Genomic DNA, 24,781 nt, shown 5'->3' with positions numbered 1-24,781 from the left:
TGGCAAACCCATTGACTAAGCCTCTGACACAGAAGGTGTTTGAGAAACACGTGGATAGTATGAGACTCTGGCTTGTACCAGATTGGACCTAAGTGCAAGTGGGAGCTGTTAGACAGTCTTGTATGCCCTTAGCTTCAATCCGATTTAATGTACTTTTGATATTTAGTGTAAATAAATAAAGTGCATGTTTGATTCATGTTGTTTGGTATAATTCTGTGCAAGACCCTAAAAATGGACACTTATTGAGACTCGTGTTAGTTTTAAATGTTCACAGCCATTGGATAAGTCTGGGGAGATTTATCCTCCCAAGGTTGATACTGGTGTGCCACCAAGTGTTGGGATGGCCTGTCCCGACCACCAGGGTAAGACCCAAGGCACATGCAGTATGAGATTACTCGAATCCTTGAACCGGACCAGATTTCCAGTATTGCCCTGGACCTTGGAGACAGATGGGCAAAACTGGAAAGTTACACCTGACCCCTAGACTCGATTATGACACTTCACTAGGTGTCGGATCGGGCTGTCTTTGATATGCCAATCAGTGAGATCCTTAGCGGGGATCAAAACCTGGGTATGTTGGGACAGTCTGAGAATTCATCTGAGTGGGTGATCGTAGTGACAGGATCAGCCCCTTAGTCGGACAAAGGTAATGATCGGCAAGGCACTCTTTCTGATGGAAACCAAACTACCGGCAATTGATTTCAATCGTTGGAATTTTGTTTTGCAAAATTAATATATATATATATACATATATATATATATATATATTTGTACGGTTTCAAAATGCTTGCAAATGGTTTTAATTCCCGGGATCCATGTGAGTGGAGAGTGCGGCACTGTTCCTTGCAGTCGAGGGAGAGGACCTCTCTTGTCGAGCAGTGCTTGATCATTAAGGGCTGAGAGGTTAAGTGTAAGACCATTTAGGATAGTACCTGATGGGCTAATCTTGCACCTGCCCACAGTCCCTGGGTTTTTATAAGATGGCTTGGCCCAGGGACCACTTAATGTAAGTGTTGGGCCCATAGGGTCCATGTGATGGGCTTAGGGGTTTACTGAGTTTTTCATTGAAGTCGGCTAGGCCGAACCCATGTGGCTGGTGTGTAGATCAATGCTTGGGTCCCACGCCATACAAAGAAGCCCAACTGGGCAACAAATTGGAAACTAGTTAAGCACTGAACATTTGATGGGCGAAAAGCCCATTTCGAGCTGGGCTGATATGATCACCCATCTATGGGGCGGATCTGGGATTAAAGTTAGCAAAAGGATTGGGCCTCAAACCTTATCCACTATGGGAGACCAAATTCAAATCAGATTTGAATCTGGTAACCTCCTGATAAGATCAGGAGTAAGCTAACTTAATCTGCAGATAGGATTAAGATCATCCCCTATCCAAATACTGATTTGGATTGGGATAACTCCTAATTAGGAGGTTTTCTTAATCAAGAAGAAAAGAGGAGAAACCCTAAGAGATATAATCAGATTTCGAACCTAGGGTTGTGTGCACGAAATCATCCTGCGAAATGAGATTGGATCTCATACACACTCTAGAGAGAAGAGAAGCAATTCAGCCATCTTTGTCCCAGGAGTTCTTCTCCAGCCGCCACCATTCTTTCTAGCAAGATTCGATTTTTGAAGAAGAAAGAAATCAAGAAATCAATTATTGACATCAGTCTTGCAGAAAAGACTGAAAAAGGTTTGGTACTCAGAGTTTCCAGAGGATTCTTGAGAAGGATCCAGTGTGTAGGACACACTCTGCTGGTTCCGTTCCACTATAGCTGTGTCATCTTCAGCAGGAGCGGATCTTGATGTCCTCGTTGGGCGTGAACACCGACTTTGGGAGATACTGCTTTTCTGGATCAGGTATAATTCCTCCGTTCCCTTTTTGGTTCAGATCTGGTTCGATTATGGTTCAAATAGGATCCTTGAATATTGTATTCTAAATGTAGGGAATATGATTCCCAGTTGGGAGAAGGTAGGAAAATTTTTTAAATTCGCCCACCCATTCCGCAATCTTTATGGCATCCGTTAGATGGATCCTACAGTTCTTTCACTTGTTTGATGCAATGCTTCATTCAGCATTCACTTTATTTCTTCTGCGATTAATCTCACTTCAATTCAGGAATCCAAGATCATTCTTTCTGAGAAGACGGAGATACACTGAACCATGACAGTCAGCCATGCATGGATGTCATGCATCCTGCAACTCCGCAAATCGGATGGCATGTTTTAGGTGGGGTCCGGTCCATTAAAGGGTGCGGTCGTGATTATCTTATCCCATTTGTTAAATCAATGGTTTAGGGGTTTAGGGCTCAAAAGGGTCATCCATTTTAGCTGGAGCACTTTTCAACATCGCTCCTACCTTTATTATATAATTATATCATCTACCAGACGTTTAAATCAGGGCATAATAACATAAATCTTATATCCGATCCAATCAATTCGAATTTGAATCCACTAAAATGTCAGATATCTGAATCTGATTGATCTACGGTCTGTAAAATTTAACAAATTATTAAAACAATACAATTATTTTTTCCCAACTATTTTTATTATATATATATATATATTCAATCCCATTTCTAAATGAATCCATTTTTTATCCGATTAAAGATATTTGAATCTAACAAAATAGGACCGGATCACCATTTACACCCCTAAATTTTACCTTCTCCCATAAATAAGCTTTATCTTCTTGGCAAGACGTCATTCCATTACTAGTAGTTGAATGCTATTCATACTCGCGCTTGGACTTGTTCCATTTTACGAATTCAGCTCTCCTACGGTCCTACCCACAAGAATCTTTCTTACTCACATGACACATCTCCCATGAATGCTAATATACAAATACGGGAGATGTTGTCAATGTACAGCTGTAGTGAGGCATGGGTAGGAGATCCCAACTCTCATTTTACAGCGTTATGGACATACTTAATTCTCAATGCCCCAACAGTAGGCTTTCAGTCTCCTTAACTCTCAATGTTTTCATCTTTAAAAGTGTGTTCCTGAAACAAGTTCAAAGTTCGGCCATTCAGCTACTATGAATGACGAATCCAGTTGTAAGAGTTCAAATCGGCCCCCACAACGTCCCACAGCACATCCCCACTGTGTATTGGGAATATCTCCCAATGATGACATCATCATTTCTGATATTATCATTGGAAGATGTTCCCAATACATAGTGGGGATTTGCTGTGGGACATGGGGGAGGGGGGGCTGATTTGATCTTCAGTTGAGTTCAAATCAGTCCCCCACAACGTCCCACAGCACATCCATTGGGAATATCCCCCGATGATGACATCTTCATTTCTGATATTATCATTAGGAGATGTTCCCAATACATGGCAGGGATGTACTGTGAGACGTTGTGGGGGGCAATCTTGTGGGAATATCTCCCAATACACGGTACTTAGTATAACCATCACATAAAGCAATGAATGTATAAGAAAAGCCTCCACCACATACTCGCATATGAGTCAATTATAATGGGCATTTGACACTTGCGCTATGTTTGATTTGAAGTAAAATGCAGGAAAGGAAGGGAAAGGTAGGGAAACCTTGTATAGGTTTCCCCGACTTTCCCTTCCCTTCCCTACATTTTCCTTCAAACCAAACATAGCCTTAATATAACCATCAGATAGACCAATGAATGTATGGGAAAAGCCTCCACCACATACTCGTCTATGAGTCAATTATAATGGACATTTGACATTTTGGACTTCCAATTAAGGCTGCCAATGGACTCTGGACTGGATATTGATCCAACCCGACCTGATCCAATGTGAGTCCATTGCAGATGGACTAGGTCCAATCCAATCCGATGAATATTTTGGACCATTCTGGACTGGTCCAATTAAATGTTTAGACTGTCCGTTCAAATTGGTTTTAATTTAGATTGGATCCAACCCAAATCTAGTCCATTGACACCTGTACTCTTTATCTTCTTCAATGGACCGGATATTGGTTTAATCCAATTCAATCCAATATAAATCAATTACATAGGGACTAGATCCAATCCCATCCAATATAATTCCATTACAAATAGACCAAGACCAATCCAATCCAATAAATACTTTGGACCATTAAGTCTGGACTGGTCCAATTCAATGTCTCTCATTGGTCCGTCCAACCCATTCAAATTGATTTTGATTTGGACAGGGTCCAACCCATAATCGGGTCCATTGACACCCTACTTCTTCACTCGAGTAACAAATAGAAGTTGAAAAACTAGGTCATAGTTCAGGACTGAGTGCCAATGATATACAAATCATTCCTACAGAATTACATTGTAATAGCAACCAGAAACTGTCTCTGGTTCAGGACAAAAGAAAAAAAAAATCTATGAAATCAAAGGGAGGTTACAACTGAAGAGCACTAAGGAATATCAATTCACCTCAATATAACAGCTCCTCAAAAATGGGATCCACGCATTGACTCCAGCTCCCATGGTATAATTCCAAAAGCTTTTCAGCTGGCGTTACACCTGCGTAAATACATCATCATTCAATTATGAGGGCCCATGAACCTCTGGTAGTGGGGGATAGAGTTGGATCATATCCAAGATTGTATAAAGGCACTAGGTCAATTTACAGATCATCAATTCAGAATTCAATGGAAAGTCCAGTAGTTTCAGTTACCAGGAACATACTGAAGCTACAAGTTGCATCTTGAGGATTTTTATTTATTTACTTTTTTTTAGGGAGCAACAAAAATATCCTCTAAAAGGGAATTCACTATAAGGACATCATACCTCAACTATAGTAAATTCTACCCGAGCCATCAATTATCATGGGTGTCAAAGCTTTGCATCCCTTTTTTTTGTGGCAAATATATCAACATCTAAAATCAAAACTAGTGCCCCAACCATTAGGCGTTAATTCGAGGATGCTTTTGATAATAACATGACATAATTTGTTTAACTCTAGTGGAAATCTCTAAAACCATTTTCTCAATACTGAAGAATTTGTAAGCTCCAATGTACCCAAACCAAGTCCTCCTTCCTCATTCCTCTTGCATATGAATCTACCAAAGCATCAATTATGATGGATGTCAAAACTTTGAATTTTTTAAATACTTGGGGGCAGCTTCCTCATGCATGAGGGCAGCTTTACTTTAGGTTGTGTTTCAACAAAGGAATGCAATGCTATAACATTTAAAGATTAGAGTTGGGCAAAAGAAGAATTAATTTAAAATATCTCCAATAATGCAATAAAGATAGCTAATTGGGTAAAAATCTTGGAAGTGTTTTCTGCATTCTCCATTAATGGCATCATCAGTTAATGGTCATCCTCTACCGATGATGCCATTTGAAATTAGCATATTATGGTCTCTTTGTAAGAGTACTCACAAATGCACTTGGTTCCCTCTAGCCACTAATAAGTTTTGATGGCTACAATTTGGGTACGCCAGGGAGCTCAGGAGTTGGTGTGATTGGAGACAATTAAGGTAATATACCAACTTTATTTTCTGGTCCCATCACTATGATAATTCCAACATAGGCAGGATTGATGGCTGTTTTGCATGGCTCAGATAGGCTACAACAATTAGATTGTGGAAGGTAGTTCTAAAATTCTAAGGTAGTTGTGGTTTGGTTTAAGCAAAACAATACAGGTAACTGGATATATAGACATGCTATGGAGGTAAAAAGGATTAAAAGCCAGGCTGGTGAATTAAAGGTAACTTTTAATTGGATTCAGAGATCAGCCAACAGTATGGTTGGAATGCAGTGAAACAAACTTTATTTGGGGGGGGGGGTCTCAAGCTGGAAGCATGTAATTTGTAAGTTAGAAATGGTAACCAGGGGGTGAGTAGCAGGTGGTAGTTCATTCTTATGTGTGCTTGGTATATTCTGTCTGCACAACATCTTTTATGTAAGCATTAACAAAAATTGGGTTTTACTAATGCTAAAAATGTTAAGATCCAAAACCATACCTGTCCTAACTACCTCAGTCACTTCCTTCAAGAATCCTGTTTCTTTATATCCTCTTCTTTCCAGGCCATCCTTCAGAAGACAGATAAATATTATACAAAATATGCATATCTAAAAACTTATCTCCAAAAAAGTTCCACATGAACAATTTTCCAAGTTACCTTTGCCAACTCTAAGACATCTTCTGCAACATGCCTCAACAACCCATCTCGAAATGGAGTCTTCAGACCAGTCTTTGGTACCTGTGACAATAAGTTCCACAATTAATTTCTCCTCCCTGGAACACCTTAAAAGAATGGTGTGGGCTATACATTTTGATTTCATAGAACCAAATTAAAAGCAAGTAATTGTGAAACAGATAAGGGTAGATAAGCTGCCCATATGAGGTACAGTGAAATTGAAAGCAACCATGGAAGATAAAGAAAGTGATAACTAAACTAAGACATCTTGGATTCAGTCTGTCACCATGGGAACATTGGAATTTCGAACACCCAGTTTCAGGTTGCAGTTACCAATCCAAATCCAAGATTCAAAAGATCGACTACAATGAAATTTTATCAGAAGGCATGGTATGAAATTGTCAAGTTTTTCAATTAGTAATGCTCAAGTGAGCATAGAAGTCATAATCGATCAGATTCCAAAAACCTTCCATGGACCAATTACAGATATTGTAGGATTCATTTTTTGATAATTATATCTGCAATCATTCATAAAAAATGATAATTATATCTTCAATCCAACAAAAAATTATTACATTAATATCATCATTGTTGTTATGAAAAGCATCATCACAACTATTTGGATTTGGCAAAATTTGTTCTGTTATTTCACTCTATGCTAAATCCTTTCCAATCTCATCGTGTGTACATTTTGGCCTTCCCCTTGTTTGTTTAGGGATCATGATTAGCACCTAAGAGCTCTACATCTCATCTCTTCTATCAAAAAATCAACATTTAGTTAGTATTATTTCATAGGTGGACTTTAATCCTGATTTCCCAATACCTTTTTTTTTGTGAAAAGAATGATCAGTCTTGTAGTATTTCCCAAATTCTTTTTTTGGAGTCTCAGTAGAATCAAGTGCAGTGAAAATATGGAGCACAATCACTGTACAACCTAACAGAAAGGAATATAACTTGATGTGCTAAGCATCCAAGAAATCTTTATAATAAGAATTTTTATGAGGTGGGACTGTTTTCTTAGAATTATTCTATTAAGGTTTCACCTTCAGTTTGATTGATAAGCATCAGTTAGAAAATTCCAAAAATCCTATATCCATTATATACACTAAGCTCAAAATTTGATGGGAAATTGTCTGCAATATAGAAAAATATCAATAAAACACAGCATATTAGTTTTTTTTGATATATGTTAAAGATGATTGTTGCATATCAGTTATTATTTCATTGCTGCTTTCTCTTATTCCAAACACATTTACTTCTGACGTTGATTAAAAAAATTGAGTGTTTGTTCATTTTGACCTGGGGGGGGGGGGGTTGGCAGATTCCAAAGCAAAAAAACCATAAAATTTACATCTTGTGTATAATATTTGTACTTTACAGTACCTTATTTCTCAACATCTGTCGTTCTTCCAAAGTCCAATCTGCAGTCATATCAAGAATATGTTGTAAAGATACTTCATCATATAATAAGCCCACCTACATTCAAGACAGAATCAGGAGCTAGTTATTTATTTTTGTAACTTAGACCAAGGTGAATTCAACAATCATCACATGCTGATGCTGTGGCTCAAGCAGGTATTCCAATACATTTGCAGAGCTAAGCCATATGACTTTATAAGGTACAAATTGCTTTTCATATCACCCACATTAAAGTAATATCCTGGTAAATAAGTCTTGTAACATTTATATGAAGAGAAATGCTAGTAAACAATGAGCTTATGAAACTCTTGGATAACTTGTCCTGCAGACATGGTGGGAATGGTATTCATAAGAAGACTCCCTGAAAAAACAAAATAGACATGCTTTTCATGGGTTCCACCTTGTCTGTAGGGTGAAAAAGAAAAATCCAAGAGTTGCATAACTCCTTTACTAGAATTCCTCTTACATGAATAATTAAATATGACACCTGAATGCAAAAAATAAATTTTTTTAATGAAATTAAAAGAAATTTTTATTAATCATAAAAAGACACCTGAACTACCCAAACAGGCAGCAGGCTCAGTACAAAGACAGCACAGAGCTGATCATACTTAATAAAAAACAGAAAAAACAAATTATAACAAAAACCTTGGACCTGGAATCCCCCATTCACACCACTGTCTAGCAACACGTGCTCTGGCTAAACTGTCAGCTAGGGAATTGGCAGATCAGGAAATCCACCTGAATGAGCAGTTCAGACTTCTACCCAAAAAAGAGGCTTCCCTAACCAAAGATCTGAGTCTCCAAGGAGGGTCCTCCTTGGAGAATAAACTTAATACTTGATCTCCATTACATCCTGTCTGTCAAGCACTATTACAAGTACCTACTTATGTTTATTTCATTTACAACAGTGTAAAAAGGGCCAATGTTGGTCCCAGATACCTGTGGTCTTAGGAGGGATGGACTGGATACAGACCTAACCTTAGGCATTTTTTTGCACAAAGTGGCTACTCTCAGACATTTGATTTACATTGGTATATGAACAGTAAATCATGAATCAGGGACATAATCGAATTCAGAAAGACCAAATACCCAAAATGCTGGCAAAGCACATAATCTCCTCCAAGGTCCTCCATCAGCGCCCCTCATTTCCAAATATCTCTTCAGCCTGACCTGAACAGAAACAGCCCCAGATAGCTTACTTACTTGATCAGTTGATCTACTGTTATTGGAATATCAAGAATTTCATCTCAGATGAATGTAATAAACCTCTGGAAAAATTGTAGTCAAGTGATTCTCCCAATCATTTAGAGTTGGCAATTCACCCAGCAAAAGGGGAAGTTTTCCAGCCATGAAGTCCTGAAAATATACAAATACAATGTAATCATGTCTCAACTAAATTGCTAATATGATGGCAAATAATATCAAAATGTGGCTGCAGAAAGAAGCTCAAAATCAATTAAATGACAGATTAGAAGGATGGATGTAGACCCGGAAAGACATTCCAGTACAGTCAATGTACTTCTTATTCCGATAGACAAAATACATAGGGACATCGAGAGCATAGTCCACATACTGCTCAAACCTACAAAAGAGGAGAACAGAAAAAGGAAATGAAAAAAGTTACAACAAGATATCATTAAAAATAAAGAATAGGCTGTGAAAAATAAAAAGAAATAATAGGTATTTCAAATAAAATTTCATTTTCCTCTTAGAGACAAGATGTCAAAATTTGAGTATGCTAACAGAAACCTCCGCCAATCTTCAACAAACTTAGGCTGGAGAAAGAAAAGAAAAAAAGGCTTTGCACAATAAACATGAAATAAAAAGGAAATCACTCTCTACACTGGGATGAAATTCCATTGCTGTTGGATAAAGAAGAAAAAGTTCCACTAACATGGGAATGTACTAACTTCAAAAATAATTCAATTCAATTAGCCACATCTTAATTATTTGGGATCAGCTAAGTGAATCATGTTCCACTCTTTTCAATGCAATGGCTTCTTTCAAACCACAAGTTATTTGGTATTTTCTCACTACTCCAATTTATGGTCTTTCGGATTACCTTATCCTTTCCCTTTCAAAGCTGTACACTTTCACCAAATAAATCTGTCACCATTACTTATAAACGAACAAGCAGTCAACTTCCTCTCCCCTTTTCACCTATTTAATGCTACCCATAGGTTTCCATGCATGCACTTATTTCTTATTATTCTTCCTAGTTTTCCCACTAATCCATCTCAAAATCACATAGCTGAACCATCTTCTTGACTTTCCCTTGTCACCTGTTAATGCTTTGCTGTGCACTTACAATGGTTCAACCCGTACATATGTGCACTTGGGCTGGCTGAGTCATGTGAACCCAAGCCTGATAGTACATATATATGCAGGGGCCCCCATTTGGATGCACAAAAACGAATTTGAAAATCTAATGTATTTCCTACATGGACTCCACAAAAATCTAATCAGCTTGACAGTACATTTATATTTTTACGTGTTTTGTGTACCTTTGAATCAAGTTGGTTAGTAAGGTTTTCTAGGGTAATTTGTGTCTTTTAATTTAAATATTGTGTCAAGGGCAGTTTGGTATTTTTACCTAATCAAGGTTTTGCGCCCCACCACATGAGTTTGTATATACTTTTTATTTCTTTAATTTTTTTAAAGATTTGATTTTCAGGGAGGATGAATAATAAATTATATTATTAACTGCTACTATCTCTTAGTATGTGCAGGGATAAGGCTGCATACATCTGTTCCTCCCCAGACCCTACATTGGTGGGAGCCTCGTGCAATCGGCTTCCCTTTAACTGCTACTATCTCTTCATTGTCAAGCTCCAATAATGATTCCTAGGAAACCATAAGGTGGTTCCAATAGTTTTTATTCTCCTATCTCTCATCTATACTCCTTTGCTATCTTCATAGCTACTAGTTATTTAAGCTTGCTATTTGGTTCTTGAAGAGATAAAATTATAAAGTAACTGGAAATTGCAAACAAGCACACAAATAATAGAAGAAGATCTCTTACACAATCAATAGAAGTAAATTGAGAACAAACAAATCAGATCTCAAAAGCAAGCAACTATAGAGAACAACAGAAGAAACTTAATTCCTTTATTGCTGAAAACAGAAACAACTCAATAATGATAAGATGAACAGTAATGTGAACAATGTTAGGAGCCTTTATAGTCTCTTAAACCCTATAAACATCAATGTTAACTACCTAAATTACCATTGGTCATTGGATACCACTAAAAGACATCATCATTTATCAATTAGACTCCCCAAAATACCATTATATTGAAGAAATAATAAAGAAAAAAAGATACAACTGGCCACGTTTTTCCCTAACCAAAAGAACTATTCTAACTCACTAACTACTAGCACAATTGATATGAAACTTAAGCCATGAATACACTATGTTGGGGCAACCTTAAATGTGGGGCCGACTGATCAAATGTTTGACTTTGACTTTGATGAACTATTCACAGACACAGGAATCCAGCAGCATTAACCTCCCTTGATGAAAACATTCCTGTAGTCTGGTTAGCTTGAGCTTTGGAGGGTCTCTCCTATGATTCCTAAGCTTCAATGTCCAAATTTCCAATCAATCCAATGGTGAGATTGAGAAAAATTGTGTCTGCAACTGCTTCCCAGAAGTTAAACTGTTGACATAAAGTCTTCTCATTCACCTCTCTTATCCTTCTTCTGAGGTTTGGTCAATGATTGATGAAAACCATTTGCATCAATAACTATCATCTGGACTGGTTTTCAATCCAAAGCAAGTGAACTACTTTTCTAAAAATAAGTTAATAGCTTTCCAAACACTTTAAGGAACTCTAAGCTGAGATTGCCCCATCCAAGTTATGCCCTAACCTCAATATAACTCTTCAAAGTTCAAACCACCCCCTCCCAATAAAAAGAAGAAATACTGAAACTCTAGAGATCATTTTCAGCCATTTGACTTAGTTCTTCATGTTCCAGTACTTCTCTCAAATTTATGCCTTCCCTTCAAACTTCTGAATTGCTTGCTCCTGTGTCATAACTTACAAAGCCTAAACCAACCTAAAATAGTCCTAATTCCCAATCCCACATTAACCTAGTTCCATTGCCAGGAAGATCCTTTTTCTTTACTTTGACCTTTGTCCTTAAGCCTAATCCAGACAAAACCCTTAGCTTCCCCAATTTCCTTAACCTATCCTACATCACATTTTGGAGAAGTTTCCATTCAATCTGATTATTTTAGGCCGTTCATGAAACACTCAAGAAATGCATGTGTACTCCATCTACCTGATTCTAATGTAGTATTCTGTTATTGTCTGTTTAAAAGCAAGCACAATATTTTCTATATCTATACAGGCTGAAAGTTATAATTTATGTTACACATAATCTTAGTCATCCAATCAAGGGCACGAGAGTTAGACTTCATAATATAATGCCTAAACACAGGCAAAGAAGACATATGAAGATCAAAGTAGAGACACTGGATTTTATCTTGATCAGCAACAGATCAATTGGAACTTTATTGCAGAGAAAAGAATAAAGAAGGTTTGCTTAGCTAAGAACAGATAATAAGACCAAGTACAATCATGAAAACATGAGAAAACCCATGTTACACTGGCCTGTTTTCCAGGTCAGTAACCCAGTGCAAACAAGATAGTATTAGCTCCTTCCCCAGAAAGAAAATCAGCAAAGAAGTTTGCACTTAGCAGTCCAACTGATGCAGGAGCTGAAGAGTCAAAATTGGAATTTTATGATATTTTATGTATTTCTGTATTTTTGTACATTAGGGGTATTTTTGTCACTTTTGCAATTTTCTGTGGGGTCCAATGCTAGGGTTTAAATTGTCTAGTTGTGGTTTGTTTATGTTTAAAATTTCAGAGTCATTGCATAAGTAGGATTAGAGTTATTGAGTCTTCTTTGAATTGAAATAGGATATGACAGCTTAGTTTGAGTCCTAATTGGAATTACTGAGTCTAACGGTTTGACTCCTAAGACTATTATGAGTCTAACAGTTTGAATCCTAGGATTATTATGAGTTTAGAGTCTATAAATATGTATGAACGTTTTACGCAAAGGCAATGAAATATATTGAGTTTTCTTCAGCTTATGCTAGCTATGGTGAGCGATTCCCATGCCCTAGAGTGATTCTAGGCACCACCCTGTGAGTGATTCCAGGTATTTTCTCTCTTCTTTATCTCCCTATTTTCTCTCTTATTCCTTCAAGAAGCCATTGCAGCCATCAACAGCCATAAAATTCTGATCCAAGAAGACCATTCAACATTCTCTAAGGACTAGAACTGAGCTGGTCCTACATCAGTTTGGTATCGGAGCTAATAGTTTATTCACTATGTTCTCACAAAGTGACCGGTTCTATAGGCCTAGGGTATCTTCTAGACAATCTTACAGGTCTAGAATCAATGATGATTGGGTTTCTGAAACCATATGAAGGGTCTTTGGTTGACTTATTTGAGAAGATGGTGGAAGAAAACAGAACTAATAATGTTGGCTACAAAAGCAAGGTTTTCAAACATGTTAGAAGAGAAAGGGAAATACCAGATTTCAAAGGAGATGATGATCTGCAAGCATTCTTTGATTGGGTTGCTGAACTAGAAGAATATTTTGATTGGCATGATATGCTTGACAAACAAAGGATTAGTTTACACGCATGAAGCTAACGGGTCATGCTAAAGTATGGTGGAGAACTCTTGAGCAACGACTAGAAAATAGAGGCGATGACCCAATTAGTACATGGGCAGAGATGAAGAGGTGTTTGCAAGAAAAGTACATCCCACTAGACTTCCATGATGATCTATATATGGAGTTGACTAATTTCGAGCAAAAGAAGAAGCAGCGGGTTACAACAAAGAACTTGAAGTCAATGGGAAGAAAGTACAAAGTTGAAAAGAAAGTAGATGATCCTTTGCATGTTGATGCCTATCCTATAGCTGAAGTTGAGGATGAAGCTAAAGAAGAAGAATTTCAAGCTATAGAAATTGTAGATATTAAAAATCAAGAGGGTGCAGGTCAAGAAAAAACAATAATTTTTGGAGTTTCCAACACCCATGATCAGCCTGAGGTTAATGATCAAGAAGAAATAGAAGAGGAGCAAGTTAAAGAAATTCAGGTGCAAGATACAAATGTGTTGTTGACTGTAGTAGATTCTAATAAGAAAGAAAGTGACTTTACCTTTCAAGTTCAACTAGAACTAATTCAAGAATGACAACCTGACATTGCGCAAGTTCCACCAACAATGGAAGGAGTCCTAGAGTTTGTTGAAGAACCAAGGATAGTAGAACACGTAGAGATGGTGATTCCTAAGCTAGATGTCGAAGGAAAGGTTCCAAATGTTTTTTTTTTTGGTAATTAAAAAGGATTAATTTCATTAATAAAACTAGTGCAGTTACAAGCTTCCCTTGGAGAGGCGCGGGCTGCATCCTCTCCTACCAGTAGGAAGAAAGGCAAAAGATAGAAAACAGATTCAGTCTACAATTGAGCCCAATACAAACTTTCCCTATTTACCCCTTGCTTTGCAAGACCATCAGCCATAGAGTTTTCTGACCTCCCCACCCATTGTATTCTCACTGTCAAGCTTCTTGTTAGGCAGTTGAACTTTTTAATTTCATTCTTAAAACACCACACTACAGATTCCGGATTTTGAAGCCAGCCCACTACCACCTTGGAGTCCCTTTCTATTATCAATTGTTCCACACCTATCTGCACTGCTAACTGTACTCCCTGGATAGCGGCAGCAAGTTCCGCCTAGTAGAGTTTCCAACTCCTATGGGTCCTGAGAAAATAAGAACCACATTTGGAAAGGTTCCAAATGTTGCAATTAAGAGTTGGATAAGCGAGGGGAAGATTCATCACAATGGTTGGTTGATGAATTAAGTGTTCAAAAAACTAATGTGATCTATGATTTAACAAAGATGGTTAGGGAAGGCAGTGTTTCAGAAATACATTTCTTTCAAGATCCTTTTCTAGTTCTGTGTGTGGCCTCTACTCTACAGTCCAAGCATGTAGCTGTGGGAAGTCCTACTCCCTTTGTAATTAGGGCATATCAACTTCTCATCCTCAAGATCTTCAAAACTCGAGGACGAGTCTTTTTCAACCGGGGGAGAATGATGCAGGAACTGAAGAGTCAAAATTGGATTTTTATGATATTTTATGTATTTCTGTATTTTTGGACAGTAGGGATATTTTTGTCACTTTTGCAATTTTCTGTGGGGTCCAATGATAGGGTTTAAATTATCTAGTTATAGTTTGTTTATGTTTAAAATTTCAGAGTCATTGCATCAGTAGGATTAGAGTTATTGAGTCTTTGAATTGAAATAGGATATGACAGCTTAGTTTGAGTCCTAGTATGATTATTGAGTCTAACAGTTTGACTCCTAAGACTATTATGAGTCTAACAGTTTGACTCTTAGGATTATTATGAGTTTAGAGTCTATAAATATGTATGGACGTTTTACACAAAGGCAATGAAATATATTGAGTTTACTTCAGCTTATGCTAGCTATGGTGAGTGATTCCCATGCCCTAGAGTAATTCTAGGCACCCTGTGAGTGATTCCAGGTATTTTCTCTCTTATTCCTTCAAGATGCCATTACAGCCATCAACAGCCATAAAATTCTGGCCCAAGAAGACCATTCAACATTCTCTAAGGACTAGAACTGAGCTGGTCCTACATCACCAGCAGAGCAGAGGATCCTAATAATACCTCAAAAAATCCAATGTACAGCCAATAGGTAGTATCAGCCTTTGTAGGGTTCCTGAAGAACTACTAAACACAATGCTGAGGGAAAATGTTCTGCTATCACCAAGTCATCAGAGCATTTGATGCTGAACAAATTTGACTCTTGACATCCATTGGTAATAAATCAGCCTTCCAAACAACTAGGTTAAAACCCAATGCTGAAGGAAAATGTTCTACTAGTATTAATATTTCAGTAAAAATAAAAAAAAGTGGAAAAATCCTTTATCCGGGATTTGAAAATAAACAAATGTTGGCAGCCAGTGGAAAGTTGCAGACATTCTTTAACTGAAAAGGCGAATCTTGTCAATTTTCTCATGCACATAAACCTTCACGAAATTTGAATGAAACTACAGAAATATAGAATGCAGGAAAGGAAGAGAAAACAGAATGAAATTCTTACCCAAATGAGTCATCAAAAACAAAAGGAAGCATGCCAGTACGATTCATATCTGTGTCAGTCCAAATGTGACTGCCATAAAGTGACAAACAAATAGCAGATAAATTCCATGGCAGAAATTATAACATTGTTTGCAACAAATATTTAAGCTAATTGATAGAGACCTTCTCATGCTAAGATAGCCATTTGGCTTTCCTTCAGTGAAAGGTGAATTTGCAAAAATTGCTGTAGCAATCTGTTTCAAATGCTACACTTGTTAATTAAGATGGAACAAAGGAAGTTTCTAATAAAAAAAGTCCAAGTCTCTCACAGGCTGCAAAGCAAGGCCAGCACGAAATTTCCTGATCATGTCTGACTCAGAACTGAAGTCCAGATTAACCTACCAAAAATAGAAACTGGTATCCTTTAGCTTCTTCAATAATTGAAAAAGGTCATATTCTTGAAACTTAAATAATAAATAAATTCTGAAAATTAGCACATAGTCTTCCAAAAAAAATGATGGAAATTTACAGCCTTCTAGAATATCTGAAAAGCAGCCTCAAGAATTTAAGTTGGAAAAACCTGATCAACCATGCATGTGATAATCATCGTACCTGAACAGTACATGTCCTAAACATCATATCAAGTCCTAGGGAACCAACTTTGGGCATGTATTTCCTCATAATTTCATACCTTCCCTGAGCCAAAAATGTTTTGTCAGTAATGCAACATCAGAACCCATAAGTCAAAAAGAGTATAAAAAGTAAGAGAGAAATACAGTGACACCATTAGCTCAATGCTTGTAGACACAAACAAAACTACCAAAAAAGAAATAAGGTGACACCAAATTCACTGTTTTAAATCCAGAATGAGCTAGCCAGTACCTTTGCATTTATTAAAACCAGACTAAATTACAGAACCTGTTGACTTAACTGGTCCGTCCAATTAGTTAATAAACATGACCAGTTATTTTTATTGATAACAAAAGATTCCATTGGTAAAAGTGAACCCAAGCAAGAGACTGGCCTACGGAAAGTGCTGAGGAAAAATACAACAGGTTAGACATCCCATAATACAGCTCAGCTCTGGAAGCTGGCTATCATTGTGCACCTAAAACTTAAGACATGCAATGATATCCAAAGACAATCCTTCTCTATAATAAGTGACCCAACCATGACCCAATAATCAATCCACCTTCAATCATTTGTTTACATGAATTAAGTAAAAGGAAAACCTGGGGCCTTGGTGAAGAGCACAACTCTAAATAGAAAATCCAATCTCTTTTCCACATTGCCAAGATGGCGAAGACTACAACCATCTGGGTTGGCGACCAATAATGAGATATCATCCCTCCCAAAGAAAATTACTGAAGCAGGAAAAGGAAAAGGTCTCTCTCTCTCTCTCTCTCTCTCTCTCTTTCTCTCACATATATATATATATATATATATATATATATATATATGCTAATCATCATGACACAATGCATAATCCATCTTACAAAAGTCCGTTTTTTATTTCTTCTGAAATGTCGGACAAAGTAGCCAGATGCATACATCTCAAAAGTATTTCCTCCTTTTTCTGTCAGAGATGTTACTATCCCACATAAGCTCAGTGATACCCCCTAAAGTTAACCCACTTCCTAGTAAAAAATTTCAAAATATAACATTATATCCTATTTGCATGAATAAAAGGATTATAGATAAACAGGTGATTAATTGATTCATTATTCGTCTTACACAAGGCAAAACATGAAATTTCCAGAGTAAAATTTCTGTATATATTGTCATCTGGAATATATGGTATTTTGCAGAATTTACTCAAGAGATCAAAGTTAACAAAAGAAAGTGAGAAAATTTACTTTGCATGAAAAACAGTGTTAATTTCAAAAAAGAAAAAGACTACTCTGTCTTTTGAAGTATCACCTGGACGTCCTTAACTGCTAAATGAAACAAATAATAGTACCTCATCAACATGCATGAATGAAGGAATGTAATGTGAATGTTTCACCATGAACACAATAAACTAATAACACGTGCAAGCACATTTGCATGGGCATTGAGTATATGTTGCATGCATACATGTATCCAATATTTGAAAGCAAAACAAAATAATACCTTGGGCATTATAGGTATGTCCTTGAGCTCCCATTTAGGCTGGAAACCAATCCCTAAAAACCCAATTCCCATTTCCTCTGCAACAGCTTTGACCTGTTAAACAGTAGTATGTGGAAAAAAATGAATACAAGTATAATTGCATTTAACATTATATGCCATTAAAGTTTAAAACATTTGTTACATTCAGAGGATATCTACAAGGATATATTCCCATTGTTCTAAAAAGAGCGTATAGTAAGTTGAGTTGTTTGTTTCTCAATAAGAAGAAATAAGATTCAAGTGAATTGGAAAAGGAAGTGGAAAACAAAAAGATAAATCACATGGGGCTCTTTTTCATCTGCTTTGAACTTTTATGACCATCTGTTAAACTCATCAACCTAGGGCCTTTCATTGCATGATGCTAATCCAGATTCAAGTGCCAAATAAGCAGCTACATTATATTGCATCTTAGCACTTATGACAAAGAAATATGGCAGATGAAGGAGACAATCAAATTTAATCATAGATATAATTTATTAATCATGATGAATTTGGTCACTGTGGTGCTCAGGGAAGTGAAGAATGAGAATAGAGTAGTAAAAAAACATGATTTTTCCTTTAAGTATATTAAAACTAAAAAAAGAAAGCAAACAGCAATATTGAGTCTCCTGGACTTATTAACAGGAACATGAAACAAAAAACATGCCACAAGAACAAGCTTTCCCAATTTGTCAATATGAAGAAATGGATGTTAAAATAAGATAATCGGGACACACCTGATAGAGATGTGAATTGACCTCTGCACAAGTTTGATGTAATGTTTCAAGGGGCGCACCACTAAGCTCAAATTGACCACCAGGCTCCAGTGATATGCTTTGCTTCCCCTGCCCACCAATATGTCAAATTTCTTTAGTGAAACATACAAAATGGAAAGGACAATATTTCTTAGTGCCAGTTTATCAAAAAAAAAAAAAAAACTTAGTGCTTATCCTTCTTAAGAGAAACACATTCACCAATGAAGATGCACTTAAGTTATGTACAATATGATCTAGCCTGACAAAACAAACCTATTGTCTATGGCCTCTCAGAAAATTATGGAACAGATAGAAAGTGCCACTAATCCTCATTTGGAGGGAAAGTGTTTTCACCTGCTTAAGTCCAATGATTTTGTCTCCTTCCATTATTTTTTCCCAATCAAATCTCTCAGCAAGACCATTGAGCAAGTGCTTTATTTGTTCATATTTTATAGGACGTAAAGTTCCAATCTCAAAACCAAACTTTTCGTGTTCAGTACCTATCCTGCCAAGACAAGACCATGTAACCAAAGATTCATTAAAGGAAAAAAGAAATAACATAACCAAATCGTTTGAAAACCTCATCAATATAAACTGGTACATTAAAAACTACCAAAAATGTAAAGTATTAATAGGTCCTAAACCCTGAAAAATAGTCTTAATCAGAATGAAGATTCTTTTGTCCTTTGCCTTCTGTTTTTCCCCTTTTGTGAGTGTTAACAAAAACTCAATAAGACGTCAAAAAAGAGATACTGCAGCTATCAAATAAAACTGTTTTTTTCAATTGAGTGATAAATAATTTGGCGATATTCTCATCTAACTCAACAAAATAAATAAATAAATAAAAATAGAGATAGACATCATCTCACCTTATTCTAATTATTCTGGGCTCACTAAAATAAATAAACATGCTCGAAGTAAAATAGATCACAAAAGCTCATTATAGTATAAGATCATGTACCTCCATTTATCCTTTGGCTTACATCCAGAGGCAAGGTATCCTACAAGATCTTCTTTAGTCAATGGTTCTGCGGCAATTACAGCATCTTCTGTAGGAGGACTTGCAGCAACGATCATCCGATGGTCACGTTTGCACCTCAACCCATCGAAATTAGAAATTCTTGGCATTTTCTTAGCACCCCATGACAAGGAGGACGAGCTAGTCATGCCTTCCTTGATTTTGAATGCTTTATTCCTCGATACAATCATATCCCCCACATTACTTGCCGCATTCAAAGCCACATTCTGATCAGAACGAATGTAGCTTGATGGATTTGTCTGGGAAATAAGTGCCATCATGTGTCCCTATTTATTCATGCATTCAACAACATATCACCTATCATTCGTCAAGAAATAAAACGGCGAAACTCAGCCATGATTCGCTGTCGACTATGATACTGGGTTTTATGATTGCTAATTCTGAAACAAACAACAAAAATAGCTCTGCGACACTGTGTGAACTTGTTGGAAACATTAGCTTACAAATTACATAATTACATCCTATTGTCGTAAATGGGATGCAAAATCTTCAAGTATAACCATGTTTTAATTTGTTATTCGTGATAAAAAGAAGTAAATATGTATGTTAATTCATCAAATAAGAAAACCTACTAAGCTCGAAGTGGATTTTGAAGATGAAAACGAGCAAATAAACGATTCTGTAACAAGTTTTTCTATCATTCTATCTGGTAGATTGAGAAAGGAGATATGGAGAGATCACCTGACTCTAAGAATAGAGTGAGAAAGAATCTGGGAAGCTCTGATGCAAGGGCTTGCCCTCTGTTGCCCGATCCCTGGAGTTGAACAAATTGCAGATGACAAATGAGAGTAATGCCAGAGAAAGCAATAAGTGGCACTTTCGAAGAAAAAGTGATGGCTGCTGAACGCTACAAGCCTACAACAATAAAATACAAAAGAAAAAAAAGTGCCGTACTATTTCTATATTGGTAGTCCCCAGTCATTACATATGACACGTCATCACCTATCGGATGACGTCAACAACCTATCGTGTAGGCATATGGGTTGCGAGAGAATGAAACCGGATCTGCTCCTCACACCTGGCGCCTCACAGGAGATGTTAACGGGAGTTAATACGATCGGATGACGTCAACAACCTACCATGCATTGGGAATATCTTCCGTACTTATTAATTATTTTTTACGGGAGATATTCCCAATGCACGGTGGATGTACATGCGCCCATTTGTGACGAGCAGATCCCGCTTCCGAGAGAATATTTGCTTTCTCCAAGCACTTGTACAAATGGTGCACCTACAGCAGTGAAGGGAGTTTAACTTCTGTTGCGAGTTGCGACAACGATTTTAGGGTGTCGGTCTGTCTCTTTGAGTCAGAAATTGATTTTCTTCTCTAGCGTTGGATTGGCATCAAAGTTTGATATGGTAATAGAAGGTGGAGAGGGGTACATATGATTTTGTATGAGATCGGCTTCAGTCAGAGAGCTAGGTCCGTTCGAACAGCTTTTATAATGTTTTGGAACTGAATCCGGTCAATGTATATGGTGTATATCACACGTGGTGCTGGCGTGCTGCCCAACGTGAGGCCTGTGTCTGAACTGAAGTGCTGGACGGCTGGACCCTCTACTAAGGGGCGTTTGGTTCACTGTAAAGTGTAAATAATTAACTTCAATTGATATGCTTAAATAAATTAGGTCAAGGGGTTACCGATAAGAATTGAAATCGCATTACGTGATTGAATTATTATATTGTCTTTTAGTAAATAAGTTTTGAAGGAGGTTATGAGCTCAGCTCATTTATCATTTATGGCTGAGTTGAAATTGGATTTGACAAGGCTGCATTGGTATTTCTTATTTGAAGAGAGTTCCGATCTTATCGTCACAGAGCGCGCCTTACACCCATCACATAGGGCCTTACATCGGAAACATAGGCTCAGTTTGGAAAGAATACAAATGCATGTATAGGATAAATACAAATAAAATAATACAAAATATAAGGTTTACAATCTAGGTATTTGCATTCCTACTCCTAAACTCAGCCTAATTGCATTTATTATATATGGGAGATGTTTCTACTTTATAATACAGAGACTAATGTTGTGAGGTTGGTGTGAGATGCCCTTAGTGAGGAGTATATCTCAATTCATTTTAAAAAATTTATCTTCATTTTCAGTTAAAAATACAGCCTAAATTTATTAATATTTAGGGTCATTTACTATAACAACCCTTATAATTTCATAGACTTGTTTAAATCTTTTCTATAGTTTTTATTTTATTAAAACACTCCTATGATTTGCAACCAATTTATTTATGGACCTTTAATTAAGAATTGTTTGTTTTGTCATCTGAAAATAATAACTGATCAGTGAAAAATATTCAAGAATATGGGTCTATGATTGTTTATTTTAAAAATACCCCAATACTTTTTTTGTAAAAAAAAAAGAATTAATCAAATATAACCAAATAGAGTGCTTGTTTGTGTCTTAATAGGACAAAATTGATATTTTTATTTATATTCACTTTTGATTAAATTTATTTGGATAAATGTTAGGGCTAAAATTGTTATTTTCCACTTTCATCTAATGAAAGGTCTATTAAGTAAATTGATTGCAAACTATAAGAGGTATTTTAATAAAACACAAATTATGAAGATATTTTAGTAAATCTATAAAATTATGAGGGTGCTTTAGTAAATGGCCTTAATATTTATTACGTTAATAATTAGAGAACCGAATCAGATAGATTGGTCTCACTAGAAAAATTGTGAATTGGTACCAGTTTTGTCAGCTTCTAAAAGTTGATGATAACAAAAATTGGCCGACCAGTCATTCCAACTAGGGAATCAGTGAATTGGTTCCGGTCCCTTTTATATAATGGTCAGTTTTTATTCATATAAATTATGATGCGTATGAAAACTTTTGGAGGCTATAGTTTTGTGTTCAGTTGTTCAGTTGGTTTGATTGTTCAAAGCCATTTTGGTCAATATAAATTTTTTATTTTAAACATATGTGTATAGCTAAAAGCTCTTGAACTCTTAGGCTTGTAGTTTTCAAAATATGAGTTAATCACATGTTATACATTTTTTAATTGTTTACATATTTTTCTTTATCTTTGAATAAGGTTTACAGTATCACAAATGCAAAGTGTATTAGAGAGTCAATTTTAAGAGACATATCGAAATATGCTTTGGATATTGATGGGTATGGATGAAAAATGAACATATATACATGGATACATTAGGAATATCACTTTTGAAAGTATGTCACTAAATTTAATGGTATGCTATTTAAATTTGAATACTAATGAGGGATAATTTGGCCCGTCCAATGATGAGATGACATGTGGAGCAACAGAATGATATGGCGACACTTTAGCGACCTCGGACACCTTAGCGATCCTAGTCACCTCAGGCACCTTGGGTCACTCGGTTAAGAATGAGGCCCAAGCATCTCACTACATCTACTGATTTGCCGAGGTGACACGTAGCTTCCTTCTAGAACCAAGCCAAATGTCTACAATCTCCTTGGGATCACGATGCACATCAACGGATCTTATCTTCACCCCGCCCAGATCTGGATAAGCCTTATCAGCTTACTTGGAGTCCATCTTCAAGTGTGAAGCTAACTCCAGGTTAGACGGGCCGGTTATCTCGAACACGCATCGTGAGGCCTACGACTATTTGCCTATATAAAGGCTTTGCCTCCAGCCTCACAAGGTACGCATGATTTAACTCTCACATATTCTTACTTTCAAGCTATCTGGTCTCTCAAAACCTCCATCGCTAACTTAAGCATTGGAGTGCCCATAATGGGTAAAGCACCTCGGAACATTTTGATTCTCTTGTCTTGCAGCTCGACTCAACCACATCACCGGTCCAGTGTCCGAGTTGTCCTCCAGTAGGGAGCGCAGATTATGCATCATCAATTGGTGTCGTTTGTGGGAATATGCAACAAAAATACATATTCTCACTTCCTTGCTACTTCTTCAATGGCATCTTCAAGCAATAACCAACCCGCCAGCAACAACAACTAGGTCATAGGGGGAGCAAGATCAGCCCAGAGCACACCCTAAAGTCCCCTTCGTGACCACTGGGCAGTTCACAGTGCCCCTGACACTACTAGGCATAGTAGCTTTGCCAAACCCAACCTTCCCCCTACACCAACTGAATGTGCCTCGCCCTTCAGTTGAGCCATCAATGGTTCCTGCAGGGATCGACGTGTGCCAGTTCAATGGATTGGTGTAGTATGTCCGTGGCATGAACCTTCATATGCGGATGTGGGAGGAAAGGTTTGCCGCCCTGATGTAGCAATAGCCACAGCAGTAGCAACCTCAGCAGCAACAACAACATTAACAAAACCAGCAGCCAGGCAATCAACAACCCGACAACAGGAACCAAGACAAGGTCCCAGACCTACCTATTAGAACCATGACACCTATTAGAACCGAAGGTAACAATTCGACCGAGGTGTCAAGGAGAAGGTGTCGTCGATGTACACACCACAACACTAGAAGGAGCCACCTCACTCCCATTGACAATGAGGAGGTAGACAAAAAAGTAGAGGTGAGTCAGGTCATCATCCAGCCATCAGTACAACAGGTGACCTACACCTCCCTACTTGTACCTAAGATCCTTATGACCCCATGGCCTAAGGACTTCAAAGCCTCGAGCCTGGAGTCTTACGATGGCACAACAGACCCGGTCGATCGCATTGATAGTTTCCAGGCTCTCATGCAACTTCATAGGGCAAATGATGCAAGCTTGTGTATGGTCTTCCCGACAACTTTCCTGGGTACAACTCGGATGTGGTGCTCGGGACTGCTCGTGGGCTCAATCAAAAGTTAGAACCAGCTTGCAGATCTGTTCACAATGCACTTCGCCACCAACAAGAGGTGCCCAAAATCAGCAACCTGCTTACTGAATATGGTCCAACGACCAGGCGAGACGCTCCGAGACTACATCAAAAGATTCAACTTGGAGCGCCTCCAAATTCCAAACCTTGACCAAGTAGTTCAGCTCACCGCAACAGCCAACAACGTTCGCCACCTTGACTAGCGCTAAGAAGTAGAGTTAAACCATCCATCCACTATGGAGGAGTTCCTCCACTAGGCCAACAAGATTACAAAGGTGGAGGAGGCACTAGGATCCCGGTTAGAGTTGATTGGGAAGAGAAGTCGGTCACCCCGTAGTAGGTGAAGCAAGTGGCCAAGAAGAAGGAGAAGGTCCCCCCACTGGAGATCCAGATCGGGTAGGCGTTCCAGAACCCCTCCA

General features: G+C 37.5%; 1 protein-coding gene across 3 annotated transcripts; it reads right to left on the bottom strand.

Moving 5' to 3' along the window:
* Nucleotides 1–4,003: 4,003 nt before the first annotated feature.
* On the bottom strand, nt 4,004–20,451 carry LOC104596079 (glutamate--cysteine ligase, chloroplastic). Of its 3 annotated transcripts, none has more exons than XM_088895606.1 (16): nt 20,261–20,451; nt 19,502–19,876; nt 18,895–19,045; nt 18,523–18,630; nt 17,768–17,860; nt 16,268–16,351; nt 15,985–16,053; nt 15,839–15,909; nt 15,678–15,746; nt 9,016–9,109; nt 8,794–8,883; nt 8,617–8,697; nt 7,489–7,581; nt 6,088–6,168; nt 5,929–5,998; nt 4,004–4,480 (listed from the first exon to the last, which is right to left on the bottom strand). In XM_088895606.1, the coding sequence occupies exons 2-16, from the start codon at nt 19,837–19,839 to the stop codon at nt 4,392–4,394; spliced, it is 1,581 nt and encodes a 526-aa protein (XP_088751732.1). In that variant the 5' UTR covers nt 19,840–19,876; nt 20,261–20,451; the 3' UTR covers nt 4,004–4,391. The 3 variants fall into 3 exon arrangements, 2 of the variants coding, with proteins under 2 accessions (XP_088751732.1, XP_010255398.2); XM_010257096.3 differs by having other exon boundaries at nt 19,502–19,845; XR_016080776.1 differs by having other exon boundaries at nt 4,217–4,480; nt 7,489–7,526; nt 19,502–19,845.
* Between the last annotated feature and the right edge of the window lie 4,330 nt (nt 20,452–24,781).

Source organism: Nelumbo nucifera, chromosome 1 (assembly GCF_055504915.1).
Source record: "Nelumbo nucifera cultivar China Antique chromosome 1, China Antique-T2T, whole genome shotgun sequence".
Classification (NCBI taxonomy): Eukaryota; Viridiplantae; Streptophyta; class Magnoliopsida; order Proteales; family Nelumbonaceae; genus Nelumbo; species Nelumbo nucifera.
This window is presented reverse-complemented; position numbering and strand designations above follow the sequence as displayed.

What these genes read in the sequence shown, in the direction of transcription:
- LOC104596079 (XM_088895606.1), bottom strand. Translation starts at nt 19,839, where the DNA reads ATGATGGCACTTATTTCCCAGACAAATCCATCAAGCTACATTCGTTCT. An exon ending in TCAATTCACATCTCTATCAG is followed by an intron (nt 17,861 to 18,522) that starts GTGTGTCCCGAT and finishes ACTGTTTAACAG; the next exon opens with GTCAAAGCTGTTGCAGAGGA. An exon ending in GACTGAGGTAGTTAGGACAG is followed by an intron (nt 4,481 to 5,928) that starts GTATGGTTTTGG and finishes GTATTTACGCAG; the next exon opens with GTGTAACGCCAGCTGAAAAG.